The 25,806-nt window shown below is 40.8% G+C and overlaps 2 protein-coding genes across 2 annotated transcripts; both read left to right on the forward strand.

The window, feature by feature from the left end:
* The first annotated feature begins 206 nt into the window (after positions 1 to 206).
* LOC105931912 (uncharacterized protein C4orf45) lies at positions 207 to 5,728 on the forward strand. The gene is made up of 4 exons (XM_012870806.3): positions 207 to 415; positions 2,464 to 2,693; positions 2,938 to 2,996; positions 4,843 to 5,728. Exons 1-4 carry the CDS (start codon positions 352 to 354, stop codon positions 4,898 to 4,900), a joined length of 411 nt encoding a protein of 136 aa, XP_012726260.2. The 5' UTR covers positions 207 to 351; the 3' UTR covers positions 4,901 to 5,728.
* An 8,972-nt stretch (positions 5,729 to 14,700) lies between these two features.
* Positions 14,701 to 25,805, forward strand: ppid (peptidylprolyl isomerase D). The gene is made up of 10 exons (XM_012870809.3): positions 14,701 to 14,865; positions 17,961 to 18,101; positions 19,234 to 19,340; positions 19,455 to 19,643; positions 21,205 to 21,327; positions 22,458 to 22,564; positions 22,934 to 23,078; positions 24,094 to 24,180; positions 25,019 to 25,061; positions 25,415 to 25,805. Exons 1-10 carry the CDS (start codon positions 14,781 to 14,783, stop codon positions 25,501 to 25,503), a joined length of 1,116 nt encoding a protein of 371 aa, XP_012726263.2. The 5' UTR covers positions 14,701 to 14,780; the 3' UTR covers positions 25,504 to 25,805.
* Position 25,806: the final 1 nt, after the last annotated feature.

The following is a 25,806-nucleotide window of genomic DNA, read 5'->3' on the forward strand; positions in this document are numbered from 1 at the left end:
GACTTTTAAAGTTTGTAAATATGCTCACCTTTCATCAACTACTCCTTTTAGTTAGTGCACAACAATCAAGCACGCATTAGACAAATAAATGTGACGATGTGGCATTTCTCTCCCCTTGCAAATCTATTTGATTGAACAACATCGCAGATATCTGGAAGCTGAACAGTTAAAGCAAGTTTCCTGGCTCCAGGAGGTAATCAGGCCTGAGGCAATGGCACCATGACAACTGCTGGTTGCATTACAAGCAGTCACGGCCCCATGGGCAGAACTTACTGCCGGGCTCATGTTGTCAGTCCATCAGGGCGTCAGAAAGCGCTTTCTAAGCAGCAGATATAATATAATAAGGTAGAAATGACGCAGAACTGTAATAAAGCCTCAGGTGAGCCGCAGTACGGCCAGAGGATCCTTTTCACAGGTAGGAAAACCTGAGCGACAGCGTGCCTTTCATGCCGTGTAGCTTTGATGTAGCTGTAAGATAATACCAATGTTACCTCAGAAGTGATTAGAAAAACAATATTCATCTCCATAAAGCTCCCTAATTGGTTAGATTTTGCTTAAATATCTTGAGCAGCAAATGTATAATGGAGGTAAACACTCCAACATGCTTCCTTTGCCGCATTTTTAATCTATATGTTACAAAGGATACATTTTCCAGGGAAGAGATTTTGCTTTATAACCAGAACTGATGAATTATGTGTCTCTCAAGCATCCAAATGAGTTTTAAGTCTCAAAAGACTTTAAACTATGACTAAATAATAAGTCAGTCACACAGGAAGTGAGAAAAAGTTGCTTTACCGATACTGTAAAAAGATTTTTGTAACCTTGAAATGATTTGGTAAAAACGAAAAAATGGAAATAATGTTGCATGGCCAAAATCGAGTAAATTCCGTCTAACATACAGTTCTCAGTATTTATTTGTTATTTTGGGATCAACATAAAATTTGTGTGGAGTTCCTCCTTGTTCAACTAGAGCTTCTGTTGTTGCTATTTTTGACACTCTTACTTGTGTCTGACCGTCAAAGACATTTTAATTTCACACAAAGATGAACTGAGTAAATTATAATAATAATAGTGATGATGATGCACTAATCCCAATAACAGCTTGTGCCAGCCTGAGTGTTTTACAACCCTGTGAAGGAGTTTTGAGTTACTCTCCTTTGCAGGAATGTCTTGATTCAGCCTTTTGGAGAGTTTTCAACCACAAATTGCCTAGTCAACGTCATGCCATCACACCTATAAGGGATTTACTTTGAGACTTTGACTAGGCCACTCCAAAACTTTCATTTTCTGTGTGTGTGTGTGTGTGTGTGTGTGTGTGTGTGTGTGTGTGTGTGTGTGTGTGTGTGTGTTTAAGCCATTCAGAGGTGGACTTTACGCTTTTTTGCTGCTGCATAAACCTTAAAGCTTGAGCTTTAACTCGTGAACAGATGGTTAGAAATTCTCTGTCGAGATTTTGCAGGTAAAGAGCAAAATTTATGGTTTCCAGCAAGTCATTCGGGTCCTGAAGCAGCAAAGTAACCTCTGACCATCACAGTATCAGCCCCGTGTTTAACTGATGTATTGTGTTCTTTTCTCAAGTGCTCGTTAGCAAACAATTAATAAAAAAAATAATTTGGAAAATATGAAACAGGTCTTTGTGTTCCTGTGGGCCAACACTAGTTCTGGTATTGGGACTCTCCTGTGGAAGCATTTTTTATGTCTAGTATCTCTTTCTTAGTGCTGAATCTTGAACTCTAACCTTAACCGGGCCGTATGGAGCCTGCTGTGCTTTGGATGTTCTGGGGCAGGGGTCTGCAACCTGTGTGTCCAGAGCCACACTGGACTCCTTAGGCTCTGCTCTTAATAACTTTAGTCAGAAATGATGACGGATTGAGGAGTGTTTTTAGATATTAAGCTAATAGAACAGGCTGTATTTGTCAGTTTTTTTATTTTTATTTATTTGAGTTTCTACGGCAGAATTAAGCAAGTGATGCTGGGAAAATGTCATTGTCTTTTCTAATTTGTTTCAGAGAATGTGCTTTTTTTATATAATTTGCATGGACATGAAGGAAAAAAATATATATTCATTCTGTTTTTTGTGGGCATTTATGATGAGAAAAAAAAGTGTTATCTTTTTTTTTTAAAGGGTCATGAAACTTTTACGACTGCAGACATTTTTTCGTTCAGCAGTACTGAAGACGAAAATGGCTCTTTGCTGTCCTGGTTCTGGGTTGTTTTAGACCTCCTGGATTTGGCTCAGATGACCAAAAAATTGATCAGTCATAGCTAATTAATCAGTAACAATTGGGGGTATTATATTTTTACATAAGGCCAGTTGGGGTTGAACAGCTTTTTCTCTTGATGAATGAAATGACTATTTGAAATCTCACAGCTAATCTGCCTGTATTTTCTGAATGGAACCACGGTTACCATCGATAGTAAATCACAACAGTTTCCTTCCTGACAACTTCCAACTCTCACCAGGTCCAGATGGAATTGGAGACTACAGGCCGAGGTCCAATTATCTCCCCCTGTACGTTGGTGTGGGTTCCACTTCTCCCGAGGCCACGAGTGATCTGAGCTATTTATGCAGAGCTGCGCCTGACGCCCCCCCTCCGGCGCCCAGGCAGAGCTGCGTGGGCGAGGTGGGCTGGGGATGGCAGTATAACCAGCTGTTGAATAGAGACAGGCTGCTCAGCAACATGCAAATTAAGGTATAAATACGACCTTGTGGAGCTGATTCTAATGAGCTTGTGTAGGCATAAACTTTAAAGTGGAAAATAAACCCCAACTCAGCTTGATTGTGTGAAAACAGATGGAGATAATGAAATATATTTATCTCCTCCATGCTAAACAAAGCATTTGCCGCTTAGGGCCGGTGCATGGATTATTCATTAAGTCTGTATCCTGATACCCGTTTTATAATTATACCAAGTATTTTATTTTATTCTCTGACAGAAAACCGAGTTAAGGCAAACGCTGGAGGACAGGGTCACCCAGAAGTTTCAGATGAACCAGTACGTACAACGAATACATCCAAATTTATGTCGCTCTGAATCTTCTCCCGTATGTCTCCTGTTTCAAATGCTGAAAGCATCTCAGGTTTGTATCGCACGTTGCTGAGCGAGCCCCGTTGTAAGTTACCTGCCTTCTCATCCATAATGCAACACTTCCACCATAACGAGAACACAGAGCACCTCAAGCCGTGGGCTGTAGATCAGCCCGGATGAAGTTGGACAAACAGGGGAGATTTATTTACATTCTATAATTGTTTTTAGAATAAAAAATATTCATGAAATGCAATGATGTTTATTTGCTCCAGGTTGCAATATATAACCTTTCATAAGCCTACTCTAAATGACTGAAGAGTACAGGTGCATGTCAATAAATCACAACATCGTTTAAAAGTTAAAGTTAAATTTTAGTTCAAAATTTTTAGTTCAAAAAGAAAAACTCCAGACACCAAAAATTCAAGAAACACACAGTGATGTATTTCGCCTGTTTGTTTCTGTTCATTTGGATGATTATTGAATCGTTAGCTGTGGCGTAAATAATTGTTGAGAAGACTGTTGGCTTGTCAGGTGTCCAGACATCATTTCTAAAGAAGTTGCCTATAACTAAGCACGTTAATGGAAAGTTGAGTGGAAGGAAAAAGTGAGGAAGAAAATATGCACAAGCAGCTGGACCACCGCAGCTTTTAGAATATAGTCAAGTAAAGTGTGTCCAAGAGGACCAAGATGGTGATTTCAATTTCCAGCAATCCTTCTTTAATTAACTTATTTAGTTACCATGTTTGGTCAGTAAACCGGCCTTAACTAAAGAATCTATGGACTATTATTAAGCAGAAGATGAGAGTCACCAGAACCAACCATGTAGGCTGGGTTTCCTGAACACCTGCCACGCTGCATTCAAGCATCAGTTCATACAAAAGCAGCCCTGACAAAGTCTCCACTGCAGTGCATTTTCAGACGCTCAACATTTCTGTATGAAAAATCATTTTTTTTGTTAGTTAGATGCACTATTTACATTTTCTGAGAAGGCTGGTTTCAGGTTTTGACTACCTGTAAGTCATTTTCAATCTTAAAAATACACAAGCAAACACTTGAAATACTGTATATCATACTCTGTGTATAGAATCTAAATACTAAATCTGATCTTTTAAATGATTTTACAATTTGTTGAGATGCAGCTCATACTACAGAATATTACAATAATGTCTGTAATGGATCATGATTTCTGCACAGAACTCCACTTATGAAGATTTGTTATGTACAAGATTTTGTTGTGTGATAATAATCACTAAAATGTGCTCAAGTTAAAAGTTTTGTTAATTTAGGACAGGGGTCACCAACATGGTGGCCATGGGCACCAAGTAGACCCTGAGAACCACATGTGCCCCCCCCCCCAGCCTGATCTAAAAAAAAAAACACAATCCACCAGTGAGCTGCATCTAAAACTTTATTTTATTCCATTACTCTCCCTGTTTATTCACACTTGCATTTACATAGATTTAAAAATGGTGATATTTATAACAAAGCATGAAAATGTGTTTATTTTACATAAAGTTAAGGTGAACTAGTTAAAGGTCAGCACTGGTAGCCCTGCGTATGACACACCACCAGTGAAGTAGTTCTCAGTTTCAAAAAGGTTGGTGAGGCCTGGTTTAGGATGACACACAAGGGCAGATCTAAACTGTCTGGCTAACAATATATTTCAATTAAAAATGGCAAATGTGTGACTTTGAGCAAAGAAAAAGGATAAAACTACCCCGCCTAGTGGGTGAACATGTCAGTCAACACATGCATGGTTTCTCTCTCTCTCTCTCTGTTTCCTCCAATGGATTCATGTCTGTTTTTCTTTCAGAGGGAACGACGTCAACAACTCAGGAAAAGTCAACACCAAGTTTTCCAGAAACAATTAGAGCAGACAGCAGATGGCATTCCACCGCCCACAGAGAACGGAGGACCTGACATTTGATGAGATCTGTCAAGTTTGATTTAACATCTCCTAATCAGTGAACGTGGCTTAATTAACAATCAGATGAAGTAACATCTGTTTTTTTTTTTTCCTAACACCTGTGAAAGTTCACGGCAGGTTTGTGACTGTGTTCATGTAACATCATCACTTCAACTCTGAAATCTGAACTTTTATACATCACGGACCACATAAACAAGCCAATAAATTTCTAGAAAGTGTCCAATTGTGAACAATAAGTCAATAACTTATATTCTCCCAATTTAACTTTACCTACAGAAAATACACCAACTTCCAGCTTGGTGTTGTTCTTCAGAGCTTCTTTGCCCCTTTCTCAGTTGTAAAGTGAGACATCTTATTCGGGAAGCACCTGTTAATCCACCTCCGTAGGCGACAGCAATGAAATCCCCTTATGTCTGCTACAGAAAACAGTAAAACCATCAGTTCCCACATAATGAGCCAAGCGGACTCGTTGGGGTTGGCCGCCATTGGCTGATGGCATCAGTGCCACGGTGGAGCTGGCGCTGCTCTGGCACACATCTGAGGACGTCCTGTGGCTGAATGTGTTGAGCATGTTCAAGGCAGCCAGAAATGTGTGTTCTCATTCTTTTGGATCTTTCTATAGCGCTGCCGATCCCGGCTCGATGTTTTTTTGTGTTGTTCGACTCCTTTTCCAGTCATCTCCACCTAAAACCAAATAAAGCAAAGTGTGGAAGTTCTCGCATCATGTTCACCGCAGTTTCTTGCTTCAGACTAATTAAAAACTTATTGTAATGGCATAATTTTTTTTCTTTTTGAAGGTTGAAGTTTCAAGGGTCCAGTCTTTAGTGACTGTGTCCACGGCCAAGGGGGGACATCTCAGGGGTGGGTGGGTGCACAGTAACATGGTATGGTAAAATGTGCTGTTGTGAATAGTACAGATCAAGCTGTTGTGATTCTGGCCTGTCTGTATCCTGCCTCGTTTCCTCAGCCTGTTGTCACCAAACCTTTTTCACTGCCTCTCCGTTGCGCTCATTCCACGCACCGGCTTCAGGGTCCTTAGAAGATCACTGCAGACAGCAGGACAGCGCCAAATTATGGAAAGCCTTTGCAAGTAGATGTCCAGTGTTCCTTCATCCCTTGTCTTGACCACAATAAACCCTCCTGGATTTTCATCATGGGCGTCTGTTTTTTGGACCTCGACCTGGACCCTGTACCACGACAACAAGCCTGGCTTAGCCTCTGGATTGGTCTGCCCATCGCTGCTCTGCCATGTGTGACCCAATCCTGCCCCCTGGACTTTGATCAAGCCTTTCCCATCCAGCCCGTCACTTCAGCAGTGAAGTAAACCAGCTATCTTCACGATCAGGCCTCCAGCTTAGTTTCCCTGCCAGCACCAGATTCCTGGTTTCTATTAATAAATCTATTAAACTGCCGTGCTGTATCAACCCCATTTTTCACCATTGATGTTTTTTTAATTTACAATCAAACTCATAAATATCTAAAAACAGTTCAACAAGACAGCAAAACTACCGTCATTACTTTTCATGTCTAAATAAGTTTTTTTATTGACATTATGTCATGTTTAAATCAGAAAAGGGCTCACAGGGAAGAGCAGAAATGAATACCACAGAGCTTAAAAAGGGGCAATCAGGTGGAGATGAGGAACAGTTGAGACAAATGATCATGGAGTGTAATGAACAGGAACTGAAGCGAAAAACAAATGTTAGGGCTCCATCTGAATACCCTTAATAAGAGCTTCTAGCTCCTGTTTATTGACCTTTCATGAGGTCAACAGAAAGAACTCTACAGCGGATTGGAAAGGAGCCTCAGACTGCTGTGCCAAATTCGGACAGCCTTTAACTCATGGATGATGCGAGTCAGGCCTACAGCTTTCCGAAACCTCTTCTCTAGGGACATTTTCATTGATTTCCATGAGGGGGCTGTGCTGATATGTCATGCCACACAGAGAATTGCGGGATACCTAAAGAGTTCTTAGCGCCAGTAAGGAACGTTACGGGGTTCCTTAGCAAAACTAGCTGAGGGAAGGAGCATGCAGGCTGCTTTTCGTACCTCCTTCCTTACTGACTGCAGTATTTGGACAGCGCTGATCATGGCAGCCGCTTACGCAGTTCCGCTTTGGTAAAGAGTCTTTGCTCTATAAGGGATTGAGCCAAAGACTCGAACAAAAACAACGCATAATGTACAAAGAATGAACCAATCCAATCCACAAACATGTGAAACAAAATGGCAGCAACTAGGGCATATAAACAGTAAACAACAGAAACATGAAAAGCCCAAAAACTCAAACGGCTAATGATGGTGACAGATTGATAGCTCAAGCTCATCAAACTTACAATTAGCTGTAATATTGTGACCATATCTGACCATCCCTCCCTCTCTGCATCCAGCTCTGCTCTCCATCGCCTTGCCTAATAGCACCGTGATGAAACAATCCCAGAAGCACTTCAGCCTCTTTTGGGAACATTGGATCAAATTGCCTTTTATAATGCAGGGTCTCTCTACTCACTTGGCGTTTTACAGTAATGAAAACAATCAGATGTCTTTTTTTTCTGTAATTTTTACAAACATGTTAGGCTAATAGAGAACACACGCACACAAAATAAGTCCAGGAAATGATTACATTTGAAGGCATTGCAGTTTACTTACTCAGTACGAGAGAAACAGCAGGAAGTACCTGAATTATAGCTGGTAAATACGGAATAGAGTTATGTACTTTTATATAAATTGTGTTAGAATACTATAAACAAAATAACATTAGGACAGCTAGAAGTAGCAAAAATTACAATTTAACTTGGACAGTAAGTACCGTAACTTAAAATCAAGCCTGTTTTTTCTAGAAAAAAATTCAGTCTTCAGTTAGGGATTTAAAAAAGCTGTACCTTAAAAGTAGTAAGAGACAAAGGCAAATGAGTAAAATATTCATTAGGATCTAAAATTTGTGATGGAAGTAAATTGTCTTGGTAAATCTGTGCGCTTTTGGTGTTTTTTACTCTTTCTTCCTCCATCTGCAGTCACTTTTTCTGCTTTATCTCCTACCAGTTTCAGCTTTCCTGCACACCACACCTAGCTTAAATATTATTGAAATATTTGGGGGAAAAAGCACAAATCTGGCAATATGTTTTTAGCTGGTTTAATCTGTAACAGGATTAATCATATACGGTATATAGAAAAAATAAGTTCCTCTAATGATTAATGGTATGGGTTGAATGGGCTGAATCCTCTGGATAAATGCATCCTGGGACCAATACCGCTTTTTCATTGACAATTTCAGCCGCACATCACTCTACTTTGCTCTATTCAGAACTTTGCCTCTATTATTTCCATGGACCCACTGACAACTGGAACTGTGGCATTTAAACCCCACCTGAACAGAAGCAGAGGGGGGAAATGGGATTGTCCTACCTGCTCCAAAGTTTGCCTTAAAAGATCAATATGCAATAATTCATTATTTTGGATAGAACTTAAAAATGAACACAAAACATGGTATTTGGCAAAGAAGTTGTCAGATAAGGAAAGAGACAAAACGAGGATTAACACTGGCCTGACGTTTCCAAGGCAGAGAGCATTTTGAAAGCAGAAGCAGCTTCTGTTTGAGTAAAAGCATGAAGTCAAATGTTTGTTTTTTGTTGGTGTTTCAGTTTTGTTAAACTCATTGATTTTTGTGCCATGTGTGTTCCAACCCCTTGAACCTTTCCTTCAATGAACCTTCATATCTTTGTGGTGTGCTCCTTACTAGTGAAACAATGTCCCTAAGGTTCAATTTTGGTTTCATCAAACCATCATAACACGTTCTCCCACAAGGTTCTTAGAGATGCTAGATGTTTTCTTCTTCTAAAGAAGAAAACATCTAGCATCTAAGTGTGACACACTTAGAAACTTTGGTTTAACTCAACATATTAAACGACTTGGACTTTTGGGTAGTTTTAGCAATGCTATCGTATAGACAGTGCTCACCAAAATGTGCCATTTCCCTACATAAAGACCAAGAAAAGAAGATATATCACGTAATTTTGTGTAATTTGCTTTTTGTTATTACAACATTATTTGTCTCTTTTTTTTTTTTTCCCAGTGTCCTGTCTAGCAATGTGGCAATAAGAATTGATGTCGTAATGCCAAATAGAGCTCGACAGATTTTGCTTTCACAAGTGGAGCAAACAGCTTTCGCCATAATGCTCCGCTTGATTTGTGCATGTAAATAGCTTTATTGTGATTCCTGCAGGGAGAATTTCAAATTATATGGACACTACAATGGGAAAGTAGGAGAGTAAAGGAAGAACAAGAAGAGAAAAAAAAAGAAAGAGAAGAGGTGAAAGAAAGAAGAGATAAAAGGAAGAGAATGATAAAACGTCCTCTGTCTGCTCCATCACCTGGAAAGAGACGCAAAAAGAACAGCACAACTCAACAGACATAAAGCAACAGATACAATCGAGTAACACCTTGATGCCATTGCTAAAACATATGTATTATTATTTAAGCTGACATGTGTAATGTGATACCTGAAAAAAGAAGGTGAAAGAAAATAAATAAATAAATTATAGCCTTTCTATATATAAGTGAACATTTAATACCTGGGACCCAGCACCTGTAGGAGTTTGTGAGAGTGCACTAGTTTAGGTGAAAATTATCCAGAAGGAAATAGCTTGATAGTGATTGTGGAGAACCGAAGACCCACCTTTCCCGAGCACAGACAGGAGTCAGGGGACCCCTGCCTTATTTGTCTCTTAAAGATGCATATTTCAATCGTAACTCCCGTTACTACACCCAAAGTTCAATAGTGCACGTCATGCCGTTCCTATGTGCCTAAAATTCAAACCACTAAGAGGCACATAGGAAGGGTGGCCTTTAATTTAAAGGTAAGCATAATGCATTTGTCTGTGTTTGTACTCATAAGTATGAGCCAATGCTACTAACTTCTGGCAGGTTGTGGTTTGGCTAGTAAAAAGGTGAGAAGTAAAATTAAGGGAATCCGAGTTGCAGTGAAGAACACCTGATACCTTACTTTTCTGTGTGTCTTACTGTTATTAAATGATTTTTATGATGTACAGTTTTAGACAGTCACGTTAAAAAAGGAAAAGTTCAGAATCAGATTCTCTGCTCTACAAGTAAACATTTATGTGAGTTATGTGAGCCAAATCAATAGCAGATAATGAAAGGTTAAGTGAAAAGTGGAAAACTTTAGAATGTTGCTGATGTGGTGTTTGTGCCCACTTGCACCCAGAAAGAGAGTATAAACACTATTTATGGAGTGTTCTTACTTATTTTTTGCCATTGGTCCCTAACTAAGATGTTTTTGCATGATTTTATTCTGGATATAATTATCAGCATGCTCTGACAAAGAAGCTGTCACATTTCTTTTCATTTCTTTTCTTCAGACCAGAGCGGTGGTCCGAGTGTTGCATCGCTGCAAAGAAGCATCTTAGTGGGTGCAGGTTAATAACACAATTGTTTGCAGCCAGAGTGGAGATGCCTGAGACTTTAAACATGAACAGCACACAACCTGAGGAGCATGTGCAGGACATGGCAAAGCTGTTTGATGACACCATGGATCCAAATGAGGAGGAGCAAGAACATATTCTGGAGCATTTTAAGTTTTTGTTTTACAGCAACGAGGATATGTGGCTCTTCTGTGAAGAGATAATGAACAAAAGAGGGTACCTGGCGTACTGTGAGTACAAAGAGCAATGAATCTGCTCATTCTACAATGAAAACCCATGAACAAAAAGAAAATAAAAAGAAATTTGAACATTTCTTTTGTGTCTACTGTTTTCTTTTGTAACAAAAGTTATTGGCTATCTGGGTCATGCATCTAGGTATTCAGTAATTCACTTTAAATATACAAAGCTAAGTTAATTTGAAATCACAAACCCTCACACCCACCATCAGCAAATCTATGTGGTCCGGCAACACAGGTAAGTACAAAGCAAAAACAATAATTTTAGAATATTATTAGAATATACACATAAGATATGCCTATATAAAAGAATTGAGTAAATCAATATTTAAATGGGTCCAACAGTGCAGGGGGCTACATTTTAAATGTTAAATAATGGTACAGAAGCAAAGAGTAGTCTGCCATCACACATTAAAGGTATACTATGCAACCGGGGTTGATTTTCCAGCGAGGCTCCCCCCAGAGGGCGAAAGTAAAAGTGCACTGTCATAAAGATGCTCAGCTGTTCTGGTTTCTCTGTCAAGCCAGGCGCGGTTGTTTTGAGCTTAGCAGATAGGCGAACGCAACGAAAAGTCAAAAAAACGGCAGTACAAACAATGACTAACACAGTGAAAGTATGAACATCAGGGTTTCCCGCAGCGCTATCTTGGCGAGGCAGCCGCCGCACCAAACTCACGCTACCGCCTCGCCAACATTCAAAAAAAAAAAAAAAAGATAATATTAATAATAAAAAAAATACCTTGCGGTTCTTTGTTGTTGCTTTCGCGCGTGCATATAGTGAATAGCAGGGAAAAAACACATGGAGTTCTCGCCGTAAAGCAAGACCGACTCTCGCGGTCTTGCACGAGACTTTTGAGCCTGTGGGTGCGGGCCGAGGGCTCCTGAAATTGCAAGTGCGGTATTTCCCCCACAGACCACCAGGGCGGCCGAGAAAACCTTAGTTCAACCTGAAATGACTCATTTAACACTAGAATTACCAGAGAAGGGTCATTTAACATTTCTACCTTTGGAGCCCAGAGACGGGTCGACTGACCTGAAGGATTTTAATTAGCATCCTATAAGCAGTTGTGAACCGGTGCTTTTGTTGTGTAAATAAGGCCATTACTGGTGCACAAAAGGAAGGGGGAAGCTTAACTCCCTACTAACTGCCAGGTACAGCTGTGAGCAATGACCAGAAGTATTTGTGTCTAAAGCCGGGCGTACACTGTACGAGTTTTTCAGTCGTGGTACTTATATACATCTCAAACTGTGCGAGGGAACCGCGGGGTTTAAAAAGTTCACCGCTCACGATCTGTGCAGCGCGACGCTCGGACAAGACCGGACTGCTCACACTGTACGTCGTGTCCCCTCTGGGACCGCTCGCTGTGGTGGCAGAGGCAGGCGAGCGACGGTAGGTGACAGAGCAGGGGTTCGAGCCCAGCTCTGGCAAAGCCCGCAGGGGGCACCGGGCGTCGGGGGAACGGAGGGGAGAGAGGAGGGACGAGACGCATCGGCGGCCGCGCGGCACGGCAGGTCGCCCCCCCACCCCACCCCCCCGCGAGCGGAGGAGTGCCGAAACAGGCGGCCAGCGCGTTGCCGCCCTCCCCAATGCCCCCGCGAGCGGGCCGGGCGGAGGTCGCTTCAGGGACGCCCGCTTCCCTCCCTCCGCTGGCGGGGACGGAGAGGAGGGGAGGGCGCCCCCTCGTAGCTCTGCTTGAACAGCAGGATGCGCTCATGAAAACCTCACGACAGCCGACTGAATTTCAAACATGTTTGATTTTCACCGATCGTCCGATTCCTGATCTGGAGGTAGTCGTGAGAAGCCAGTCCCCCCTCCTCCCCCCCTCTACGATCAAGCTGAAATTCGGCCGATTCAAAAAATGCTCGCACGACTGAAGAATCGGCCCGAAAAGGGGAAAAACTCGTACAGTGTATGCCCGGCTTAAGTCAAGAGGACTGAAATTCCAGCATGAGAAATATACAAACGTATAAGAGGCAATGGCAGTTTGGACAATTTGGTATTCGTACTACTTGAACTGTTTTGCATTTTGTTAAATTATGATTACAAACATCAGTGTATTTCATTGGTATTTTATGACATTTACTCGTACAAATTAGTGCATAATCGTAATGTGAATAGAAAAGTCTCTGTGGTTTAAAAAGTGGTTTTCAAAGGCAAATCTGAAAAAGTGTGGACTGCATTTGTATTCAGGGCCTGATATTCCTAGATTAAAAAAAATGCTTAATTACTAAATTCTAGTCAACACAAAACTTACTGTTCGATTGAAACAATAAGCTTGTTATTGTTCGATTGAAATCGGAAAGAGAGGGGCCTAATTAGACATGACCAGGACATGGTCATCAGCCTAAACTGACAGGGTATCACTCAGACAAACATCTCCTTCTTTAAAATAATTTTCAGAACTACCTTGTTTGTGATGGAAGCACAGAGTAGGCTTATTTTTCTACCCTGACTCCCAAGCAGCTAGTTGATTTATAATATAACATACATACATAATAAACCATACACGATGGTTTTAGAGATTTTGTATCCCAAAAATGCTGCACTTTGCTAATAACAAACAATTGTTTATTATTATAGTATTTAGTTTTATCCATACTGCAGGGTAATAGTTGTAAAGTGATAGTGTTGGTTGTTTTTATTCTTTGGGGGATGCTATATTCACTAGATACAGGGAAACTGGTCAGAGTAAAAAAAGGGGACCTTGTTAAATGCAGTGCAATTATAATCTAATGAAATAAAAGTTGTTTTCTTGGGTGTTCTGATGTATGAAATCAGCAAACAGCTCCTTAATTTTCAAGGAAAACTTGTAAGGAAAACACGGGTTGCCTACAGTAAAATGTGTCTTTTTTTTATTATTATTATTTAACCCCATCCAATGATAGCCCTGCAGTAACTTTGAACGCCAACCCGTGTTGCTAATTTGGTTAGTTTTCTACTGTAGAGCTGCCTCCATCATAGATTGCACCCACCCCCAACATGGACTATTCACACGTACCTTCTGGCCTGACAGTACAGAAGTGTGGAATGCTTTTGTGAGTTTGGCTCTCCTCCCCCCCTGCTGATTCCTCAGGCAATGGCCCTATTTACAATTGAACAAGGGATGCTAATTTGAGCCACCAGAGTCGTCAGTTTGGACTCAGGGTCTTTTGACCCTCTTTTGGGACTTCAGGGGAGAGGTCGAAAACCCTGGTAATGCTATCCAAAACGGTATGGAGCACATTAATTAACTGAAAAATGTTGCATAGTATGCCTTTAAGTGTATTTACAGAGATTTATTGTTTCAAAATTAGTTTGTAGGGCAAACTAAACTAATAGCTGTCCTTTTTGTGAATTACATTAAATTAAAATACAGGAGTAAAACAATGCATGTTTTGAGCAGGTTAATATTGTTTTAAGAGGACCATAACAACAGCTGCACATCTGATTTGCAATGATTATCTGTAGAATAACCCAACAAGTGGTCACAATGATTTTGTATATATATATATATATATATATATATATATATATATATATATATATATATATATATATATATATATATATATATATATATATATATATATATAAATATGCATAGAATAAAGACGGAAAGAAAAATACGCAAAATACGTGCTCACTCGAATCAACGTTGCTTTTATTTTGAAAGGCTTCGAATAAACATCCGGTCAGATTCAGGGGACCTCACCCCTGCAGGTCTGCAGTCAGACTCCTCTCGCTCATTCAGAACATAAACTGCGAGCAGTTAAAACATCAAGCAGGTGGCAGTTCAACTGTTATGATTATAGAAAAAGAGCTGCTGTATTATGGGTAATGGGTGACGCGTCGTAAGATCCCGCCCCCCACGCTGTGATTGGTCCGGTAAGTTTCAGACCGGGGACAGTCAAGCTGTGGACTGAATAAGTCAGTCTGGCTGTCCAGATAATGCTTTAGCAGAAAAGCAAAGTTAATAAAAATAACAAATACAACAAAACGTCGTCTTCTTTTTTCCGTATTTATCGACACGCAGGTAAGTCAGCTGGGCTGGCTTTTATTTTGAAGCGTCACACCGGAAGTCGCGTGTGCTTTCCATTCGTCGCGTGGGTGAACGACTCGCACCGGTGCAACGGCTGAGGTTTAGCTGGAAGAAATCCGCGATTCCTCCTTGAAATGTCTCACCCAGCTCCGTCGGAGAAGCCCTCCAAGCCCGAGAACCCTCGCGTTTTCTTCGATGTGGACATCGACGGAGAACGAGGTCGGTTCTTATGTCACGTTAACTGCCGTAACAGCTGGTAGTGCGGCTAATTTAGCCGTTAGCATGTTAGCCACATCCGCCCCGGTGACTTCTAGAAGCTCATTCATCTCCTTCTGGGTTAGCATGAAACCGGCCGATGGAGGAAGCCGGTTAAGATGTGAAGATGGAGTTTACCTGTCAGGGCTTGTGCTGCTCACCCAGGCGCAGTTTTTACATCGTTGTAGGAGGTGTTGAAACATTTATACTGGTGGTAAACCGGCGTAGCTCAGGCTGAGCTGGTATTGTGGAGTAGTTATTAGTAAATATGAACGTCCTGGTACTCAGAGGTGGTCAAATCCGGCTACAGGAAGTGAAAAGCCGGCCTAGTTTCCCTTCATCCTGTCCCCTTAACCAGGTGATTTTAAACCAGAGTGTCCTGCAGCTTTTCCTGCCCTTCACACCTGAATCAAATGGCTAAAGATCCTCTGTCTGCAGAGCTGGACTGCATGCGTGATGACGTCATTTACAGTTATTTACAATTACAAGGGGTTCTGTGATCATGTTTTTGGCTAAATAAAAATATGAATGGGCAGTGATCCTATGCAGTCTGGAAATATTTTGATAAAAAAAGGGTTTTCCTCATCTTGACTAGAGTTGGGGGAGAAAACCAAATAGTGTTTAGAATTTCATCTGAATACCAATAATCTAAATGTGCATCTGTTCATCGATCCATCAGCTAGCCATCCTTCCTTTTATCAGTCTGTCTGACCGTCTTCACTCCATCCGTCATCTCTAAATTAAATTATTTATTTGTCGACCATCCGTCTGTCGGTTTATTAGCCATCATCTAACTTTCCATTCATCTGTCCATCAGAACAGAGTAGTTATTGGTTAGACGTTGTTCATCCTTCCATCTGTTCATTTTTCATCTCTCCACCTTCTTGGCCATGTGTCCATCCATCAGAATGTGTCTGTGCAAATTATGTTATCTGGGCACAACAATGTTTATGTCTACTGATTGCATCCAGGGCAAAGGATGAAAGCTTGGCTTATATTGTTTTATTTGAAGATGAATATTTTTTTTTTTTTTACTTTAAACACACAGAGACCAAGGTGCTGTGCAAAAAACACAAATAAATGCATATTTTTATACGGTCAAAATACGGGACTAGGCCTCTTTAAAGATGTCTTAATTGAGAGAGAAGGGGACCAACGTCAAATGTTTGTGTCCACAAACTTGGTGATTAAGGCTGATTCTGGTCATCGTCCCCTGTTTCCGTCTGTTTAATATGGAAAATATGTAGGAATGCTAAATTTGATTAAGCCCGCAACCTCAGCAAACTGTTCAAACGTCATATTTTCAACACAAACCAGCTCAACAAGTGCTAGAAGTTATAATAAATGTTCGTTAATTGACCTTTTATTCAGTCAAGACATCAGGTTTGTTGCTGAAGAACATTTTAAAATTAACAGAATATCCTGCCTGTATTATTTTTCTTCTTAAATGTTATAGTTACATTTATTAATAGTTTTGAATGAAATCTGCTAATTTTGGAAGATAATTTGCAATGTGCAAATTTATCATTCTTTTTTTTTTACTTGAACATATCAGACTAGATTGTAATTTATAAATTGATGATAAAAAATGAATATTCAAGCTCTTTTACATTAGACATAACAAAATTTAAATATAATAGAGGCGTCAAAAACGATTATTTCAGTAAACGATTATTCTGACAATAGGATAAAAAATGGCACATTTTGAAGATTTTTCACTTAATTTCTTAAGCTTATTTTATGAATAATAGAAATTACAGCTGGGCGATAAATCGATTTAATCGATTAATTTGAATTTACAATTTTTTAAAATGTAATTTTTGGAAAATCTGGATTTTATTTTTGCAAATGCACTCATCGGGCTTCCATGAAGAGAACACCAGCAATGATGAATATATGTTTAGGAAAATATATTGTCAAAGTATTGTTAAGAGGAAACGTTGTTTACCATAAAACGAAGCACTTTAATTTATAAATGAACTTTTTTAAGTTAGTTTGAAGTTCCACAAGTGAAGTGAAGCCTGTTTTTACTCATTGTGTAAAACCAGCAGCAGCAGGCATGTTGTTATATTTTCATTGTTTACAACAGCAGGGCCGCCATCTTGTTTTACAAGCATGTTCCACAGCTTGGATTTGAATTCTGGTTAACTCCCAGATGAAATGCTTGATGTAAAAGTAAGCTTTTAAAATAAGTTCTGTAATTTATTTTTGTGAAGCAAAAAGGAGGGGTAAAAATCAATTAATCAGATTTGGTATTATAAAATCAGAGATTTTATTTTTAAGCCCTAATAGAAATAAATGAAAAAATACAAGTAAGAAATTAATAACATTCCTTCTTTGAATACCAAAATGAGAAGGCTGCATCTGCCCGTACACGCTCTGTAGTGAAAATGGTCCCAAACAAAAAAATAGCATAAAGTTTAATTTGCATATTGCATCCTTGATTTATTTATTTATTTACAGTAAAACATAATTCTATTTAAATAAGACGAACCCTTCTGGTTTATGTAATGGCCAAGTCATACTTATAGTTTAACAACAGTCAAGAACTAAGAATAATCCCATATTCATCAAAAGGTAAACCACTAATTTAAATTCAGACATAATAAATATTGCCTTTTTAAAATCATCTTACTTAAGTTTAATAGAATAGAAGAGAAATAAGTTTATTGTCCTGCTGTGGGGAAATTTGTGTGTGACTTTAACTACAAGCAGACTCATAAAGATTCATAGAGATGAAAAAAGCTACATTTAAAGTTCAGCTGGACAGCAGATAAGAGTCTTATCAGACAGGGAAACATGCTAATAATAGATAATAAGGTTTATTTAGATGTAAATGAAGTTAAAGTATGGAAAAAACAACAGCAGTCGAGTTACAGAACAAGTCAAATGTTTTTGTTGCAAAAATGAACAAAAAAACTACAAAGAGAACCAGAACCAAACTCTCCTTGTTTTAAACAAACGTTTAAACAGTAACTTTTTTTAAACATATAAAATCGAATAGCTGTGAGCCTTAACAAACTGTCTGACGTGTGTTTTCTGTGTCCCTCTGTCCTCAGTGGGCCGGATTGTTCTGGAGCTGTTTGCCGACGTCGTCCCCAGGACCGCGGAGAACTTCCGGGCGCTGTGCACCGGCGAGAAAGGCGTGGGGCAGTCGACGGGGAAACCGCTGCACTTCAAGGGATGCCCCTTCCACAGAAGTAAGCCGCCTTCATCCCTTCGTCTGGCTCCCCTCTGAGCTGGAAGAGCAGGCAGGACACCTTCAATGGCTTTATTCACCCGCGGTGCAACAATGACTTATGCCACGGTCTGGGTGAATACTCCATTCTGATTGGTCGCAGGGTGTTCCTTCGCGGACGCCTCTGTGTCGGCCATTAATTGAATTTAATGGACGCCTCGTCGGGCTTTATCCCTTAACGCAGCCCGCTTTGGTCCAGACGTGGAAGAAATAAGTTTTATGAATCAACATGTGAAACGCCGTGTCAGCAGACGCTTGGGGGATTTTAACGACTTCACAGAGACGGCCATCATGCAGATCTTGGAGCCTCTACTTGTTTTCTGCCGTCTGGTGGAGGAGGGAAGCATGGCGGCAGGTTCCTTCATGTTCAGGCTCTGCTTCTTAAAAGCTTTGGTAAAAAATATGGCAAAAAAAACTCAATATTGGTAAATGCTTTATAGACAAACAAGTCAAAATGATACTTTAGGTGTAGAGGGATATTTTATGGCTCAGTGCTTATTTGTTATTTTATTGGGTTTCTTAACATCAACTAAAAATAATCCGTTTATACTTTTTACACCTGAATATGCAGCAGTGTCCAACTTCAGGTTGCAGCCTCCTATGGAGGCGTCGGTTCGAATCCTCCTCCTGAATATCTCCCTTTGGGGGAACTGGTGATTAGAGCAAGGGCTGCTGCATCCCGGTTTGAATCCCACAGACTGCCCTGAAGGGATTCAAGGCCAAATGAAGCCTGGCGGCTCAGCAGGCTTATTAGACGGAGGAGGAACCCTGAGATTTAACCCAACAACCACAACCATGTTGGTCAGAGTTACTTCTACCGCCTCTAGGTCTGCAACACCTTATGTCCTCAAAGCTGCTCTATCTAACCCTGCGTTTGACTTCTGCCCTCTGGTGGAGGATGTGAGTAATACACGAGCAGGATCTTAAATTTTAATCAGTTGCCTACATTTATATCTCTTCAATGAATAGTTGTTGTAATATTAATGTTGACATATTTTAACGGCTTTAATAAACAGTTCAGTTTGTAAATTATACGATTTTTTTCTGTTATTTCTTGCGTTCGGCTTTAAATAGTGACTTTATTTCTTTGCCAGTCATCAAGAAGTTCATGATCCAAGGAGGCGACTTCTCAAACCACAACGGCACGGGGGGCGAGAGCATCTACGGGGAGAAGTTTGAGGATGAAAACTTCCACTACAAGGTCGGCTCCTGCAGCCACGGCAGCTCAGGTTTCAGCAGAATAAACGTTCAGGTTCAGGAGGAGGGAGGAGTTTTTCCGTCAGGCTTCTGAAGCGGGCTCTCCTCGTCTTTGCAGCACGACAGAATGGGCCTTCTGAGCATGGCCAACGCCGGGCCCAACACCAACGGGTCCCAGTTCTTCATCACCACCGTCCCCACGCCGCACCTGGACGGAAAGCACGTGGTCTTTGGACAAGTGTTAAAAGGGATCGGCGTTGTCAAAATGCTGGAGTCCATGGAAACCACCGAGGACACCCCAGTAAAGGTACCGCCAGGGGAGGGCCAGCCTCTGGTTTTAACGTTTAGTTTTCTGCTTAGCTTGATTTCCCTACGTAAAAACACCAAAGAGGACTCCTGCTTAACGAGCCTGTCAGGCATACATGAGTCTGCAGCCGCATTCAGACGCTGTTTACCAGCAGAGAGCGTACGCTGAGGTCAGGAGTTTAAAGAACGCGCCTCATCCCTGCTTACGCCTCTTAATGAGGCCTGATGTGCCGACACCAGAACCGTAGAAAGGCCCCGTGGTCCGATGAGTCCGACACGCTGGTTCCGAGGCGAGAACACGGCTCAGGCCAGGAGAGCAAACGTCCCGCTGAATGTTGAGTAGCTAGGAGTTTCCTTTTTCTTTTAATGGAGACGAACGTGTTGAAAAAGCCCTGAGGCCACATTTGTAAGGTCCGCCGTAGAGCTGCTGGTTCTCTGGTGGTTAAATCCTCCCTGCTGCTGTCACCGCCTCACGCTCTCATCTGCAGCCGAGTTCAACAACCAAAAAGGTTTTTTAGAACCGGACCGTGCCCTACAGGTTATCACTGAGGGAAGCCTGTGGAGGAGAAACGTTACATTTATATCATATTAAATTACAGCTTGTTCAAGAAGTCAGGAAATCAATCTAAACTAAAAAAAAAAAAATCTCTTTATTCTGACATTTAGGAAATAAAAATCAATTTGATAACCATAACTGACGTACAACAGAAAACTGTTGGGAGGAAGAAGGTGTGTAAATATGATTCAATAAATTAGAGTATGTGCGCTGATGACCATGTTTTCTCAGATTAAAGGTAACGACCTTTACGCAGGTATTAAACATGCCTCTCATTAGGCCCATTGTTCAGTATTAAAATGTCTTTTTAATGGTCTGAAGTCGTGCTTTCCTCAGCTGTAAGCAGAAAAATCATCCTAATTAACTAAAGGCTTTAAAACATCAGTCTGACTCTAATCAGTTTTTTTCTCTGAAATAAAGGAACCGTTATTTCAATCTCATTTACTAAACAGGCCTGCTTTGATAAAACAAAATGTTACAGTAACATTAAAATGTTTGACTCAAACGAAAATAAGCTAATTAAATCTGACCTGAGGGTTGGTGGAGACTGTCCTGATGCCTTTCAGCAGTTTTACCTTTATTTCCACACATTTTATCTTGTTTCAAGCTGATAAATGGCAGTGGAGATTGTCAGGGATAATAATAATAATTCATATTCTCTGTAGTTTGTTGCATTTAATTGTTTTATTTGATGTTAGTTTATTTTACTGTTACTGTGTATCACTTTCCCGCTTTTTACAACGACTGTACAGCAGATAAAGCTTCTTTAATGTAAAAACAAGCAAGTTTCATAGGAGAATAACTCTATTTTCATTAGAAATAAGTTTAAATTGTCTCAGAGGCGTCGGCGTGGATCGGCTCTGGTTCTGCTGTGGAGCGGTCCAAGTCGGCTCGTTGTGTTTCCTGAGCGAGCGTTACGCCGTCAGCTGACATTAAACATGTATTCTGTCAGAAATATCTGAGCATTGAATAAACCGGTTCTGTGTAAACGTTCTCCTGATCTCAGGCTTGCGTCATCGCGGACTGCGGCGAGCATAAGGACGGGGACAGCTGGGGCGCCGCAGCGAGCGACGGCACAGGAGACGCCCACCCAGACTTCCCCGAGGACTCCGACATCGACTTTAAAGATGTAAGCAGCGGCCGGCCTTTGATCTTCACGGCCACGGCTTCATTCTGGCAGATAGCATCAGTGGCTGCGCCAGCACCGGCGGCCTCTTTTTAGAAATGTGCTCGTTTGCTGCCCTTTGCTGAGAACCGATGCAGATTTCTGCCTGAGGCTGAAGACGAGCTTCCTTACATGACCCGGCTGCTCCGGGCTGTCAGACTCAACAATGTGCAGCTCGATAAATTAGAATATGAGCAGAAACTCTGCAAGGAATGAGGCCCATAGGGAGTTCAATGTAGTAGTTATTTAGATGTTTGGAAAAATAATAAACCCAGAACTCTTTTTTTTTAGAAAATTGCCCAAAACTGATTAATAGATCAAAATGTTCTGGTCCAGATCAGCGTTCTGCCCAAAGTTCAGCTAAATGAATCTGGTTTAGAGCCGCCAACGTTATGTCACCTTTTAAAAAATATCTACTAGGGTTTAGTAGATTGAGTTAGAAGTTTGTCATTTTTAATGGAGCACAAATTTCTGTTTTTACATTTTAAGATATAGTTAAACATAAAACTATAACAATGGGGAGGAGGGTGGGTCCATTTTCTTCTCTGGGTTGTAGATTTTTGTGGAAAATAATGAACAAAATAGACTTTAGGTTACTTTTTTTAGGAGAAATTTAACACAATTATACCATGAAAAGACAAAAAAAAAAGGCTAAAATCTGCAGTTTTTATATCTGGATATAAAACACTAATATGTTCTTTATTGTTTTTAGCCAAAGTCTTTAAGAACCATAGTGGAAAGGTTGCAGAACCCTGGCTAATTTCGCCGTCCACTGCTTTGTAGCTTCAGGAAGTATTTTGGTTTATTGTAAGAGTAGACGGGTCCAAACAGAGATCAGAACCACAGCGAATGGAAACGGAGCCACAGATGATACCAGTTAATAAAAACTGATTACTGGTGGCAACTGAGCATCTTCATGACCTTTTATCCTTATGGGCATTAAGATGCTGAACTACAGCAATAAATAAATAAATAAACGGCTCCTGGTTGAAATAAATGGGCTGGAAATGTTTTGGTTACAGGTATACAAGAAAGTAGGAAGGAGAAGAATGAAGATTACAGACCAGTGTAACGTTTTCATTTTAATCTTTCAGGTTGACAAAGTTCTGTCGGCTGCCGAAGACGTGAAGAATATTGGAAACGTCCTTTTTAAGAACCAGGACTGGAAAGCCGCGGTGAATAAGTACAAGAAAGCGCTGCGGTAAGACGCCGCGTCACCGTGTTTTACTTTCAGTGCCATTTGTCCTGGGAGAGAAATCTGAGCAATATGACCATCATCTGCGTAAATCAGATAAAGCACACAGTCTCTGTCAAAAAGGCGATTTAAACGTTGTGGAGGAGACGTGTGTCGAGTAGGGATCAATAAATGAAAACCAGAATACTTATATATACAGAATACACTGTAAGTCAGAGATGGCGTTAAAACTAAAGATGCTGTGGGAAAATGAACTGCAATCATCAGGTTTTCATCAGGTTAGCAGCCGGTCACTCAGAAACTCAAAAATCCTAGTTCTGTGTTTTAGTTCCAGATCTGTTAGCCTTCGCTGTTACCCGCTCTGTCTCTGTGCAGATACCTGGAGGCGAGCGGCGAGCTGCTGGACGAGGAAGAGGAGCAGAAGAAGCTGGAGCCCACCGCCGTCAGCTGCTTCCTCAACACGGCAGCCTGTAAACTGAAGCTGCAGCTCTGGCAGGAGGCGCTGGAGAGCTGCGACGAGGTGACCGGAGCAACGAGCCGTGGTTCCTTTACTGCTACCAACTACCGTATTATTCAGACTATAAGTGGCCTCAGAATATAAGACGCATCAGTCAAAAAATGCGTCATAAGGAGGAAAATGACTCACTCGACTATACGCATTTATTAAGACGTTTGTTTCACACAATCAAAGACTAAAAACTGACATTTAATCTGGTAAACCAACTTATTAAATTACACAGCAGCATCTAGAACTGGTTGAATACCGTGGAGCAGACTAGGGAGGATGAATGGAGTAAAGTAGCACATTACGGTAAAGGTTGTTAAAATTACGCCTAAATTAGACCGTGAGCGTAACGCTGCTACGTGCTAAGCTAACAGTACGACACGGATGTTTCAGAGCAACATGAAGCTCATGTTCATCAGTGAAGTTGTAAACCGCTTAGACATCAGAGCTGTAAGCTAGCGCTAGCTGCTGTTAGCTTCACAGACAGCCCAGTAACATGTTCTGTTTCAGTCTGGATCCTTAGAGCTGCTCCACGTAACGCTCCGCTGCGTGGATGCAGACAAACATTTTCAGTCTTTGTTGTCAAAAGTGAATTGAAACATTAACTTATAAAGTGGTACAGGAGCAGGATAGTTTTGACAAGCCTAGAGCGCCCTCTTGTGGCTACAGACGGTAATGTTTAGTCCTTGGTTCATACTAAATGGTAAATGGACTGAACTTATTTAGCACTTTTCCAGTCATACTGATCACTCAAAGCGCTGTGCACTAGAGCCACATTCACCCAATCGCTCTCATTAACGCACATTTATACATTGATACGCAGCTCAGTAGGCATACTGGTTAATATGAATTTACCATTTAAATTTGATATGACGCACCTGAATATAAGTCGCAGGATCGGCCAAACTATGAAAAAAAAAGTGACATATAGTCTGAAAAATACGGTAGTTTTATTCTGTTATCGGCTCATAGCAGCACCTTTAAAGGCATTAATTAACGAGGTCAAGTAAAGATGAGGTTTCTGTTCCAGGCTCTTGAACTAAACCAGGAGAACACTAAGGCACTTTTCCGGAGGGCCCAGGCCTGGCAGGGCTTGAAGGAGCATAACAAAGCCTTGGTAAGCACTTCCTCTCTTTCATGGCTGTGGAGAGGTGAGCGTTCAGATCAGCTTTAGTAACGGATGCCACGAAACCAACTGCACACGAAGCTGGGGATGAGTTTTTATTTTTTACACAGCTGTGTTCAAAATAATGGCAGACAAACTGTTTTTGATATAAATTATATCTGTAAATGCCAAATTATAGCGTTATAATAGAAATGCAATTACAAAGGTAGTGTTCAAAAGAATAGCAGCATGGAGTCCAGATAAATGATCGAAAGATCACCTTAAAGGTGAGCAACCAAGGTCCAGCGCTGCCTGCAACAATCAGAACATGACCCACAGTTCACTGAAGCACGGTGGCGTCGGTATCATGCTGTGGGACGGTCGCTCATACCTTTGTGTCGGGTCTTTTTATCGCATCCCAGGGAGAAATCGGGTTTGGTTGAGTTCTTTGCTGGAGACTAAATGTTCGAGTGTTTGGACTCGACAACGACCCAAAAGGCATTTCACTCCCAGTAGAACTTGTAGGTTTTTAGGGCAGAGATCAGTGGATGAGGTGGACCAACACACATTATACAACTAAATATTAGCTTTCTTTCTTTTTTTGGTCTAATATTTTCCCTGTTTTCTGAACATTAAACATATTTGATCTTTTTTTTTAATAAAATGTGCAGAGACCCCATTGTATATAAATTAAAAACTAGAACTTATGAGCTGCATTCCGCTTTGTTTTAACTTATTTTGAACACAACTGAAGGGAAAATAAAATGATTATTCAGCAAACAAGAGTGTCATTTATACTTTTAAATTGTTTATGCATTATGATGTAATCTGGAGTATTTTCTTGCTCTAGGCCGATCTAAAGAAAGCTCAGGGAATCGCTCCAGAAGACAAAGGTAAGCTCTTTATTATTTATACAATTATTATTTATTTTTACAGTCATTAAAATCTTCTGTTTATATTAATTTCTATTGAAATATTCCACATAGTTTTCCGGTAAGTTTAGAAACCATAAAGTGGTAATGGTGGGAAATATGAAAGCCTAATGAAAAGATTAATTACGTCTGTAGTCCGTTTTATAATTTATGAATCCTGGCGGTGAAACGTCTCCGTTCAGTAGAAGCTTTGGAGACGCTGATCTTCATCAGTATTTCTACGTAACATTCAGAGTCAGAAAAACGCAGAGCCACACTAGAACCGTTTCAGATCCAGTTCAGCCAAATAAACCTTCCAACCTCTTCCTCTGCAGCCATCATCAACGAGATGAAGAAAGTCCAACTCAAAATCCAAGAGGAGAAGGAGAAAGAGAAGAAGATCTATGCCAAGATGTTTGCCTGAAGACTTTGTGCCGCAGCAAATTATCGTTTAATAATTGGAGTCGCCTCTTCAGTTAAACCTGAACTCTAACAGTATTTCCATTCGCCTGGAGAATCTGGTTTCATGTTTCGTCACTTTGCTGCTGACTTTCCCCACCGGGGGGCCGATCAGGGTTATCTGTGCTCCACTGTGGCCCTCAGCGAGCGCCGGAGTCCGAAGCCGAGCCGGTTACAGCTGACGGACTGGGCAAACAGTCGTTTTCCAGAAATGTGTCGTTTTGTTTTTGTGTGTCTGACTGGCGAATAAAACAAAGGATAACTGCAG

This window comes from Fundulus heteroclitus, chromosome 23 (assembly GCF_011125445.2).
Source record: "Fundulus heteroclitus isolate FHET01 chromosome 23, MU-UCD_Fhet_4.1, whole genome shotgun sequence".
Taxonomy (NCBI): Eukaryota; Metazoa; Chordata; class Actinopteri; order Cyprinodontiformes; family Fundulidae; genus Fundulus; species Fundulus heteroclitus.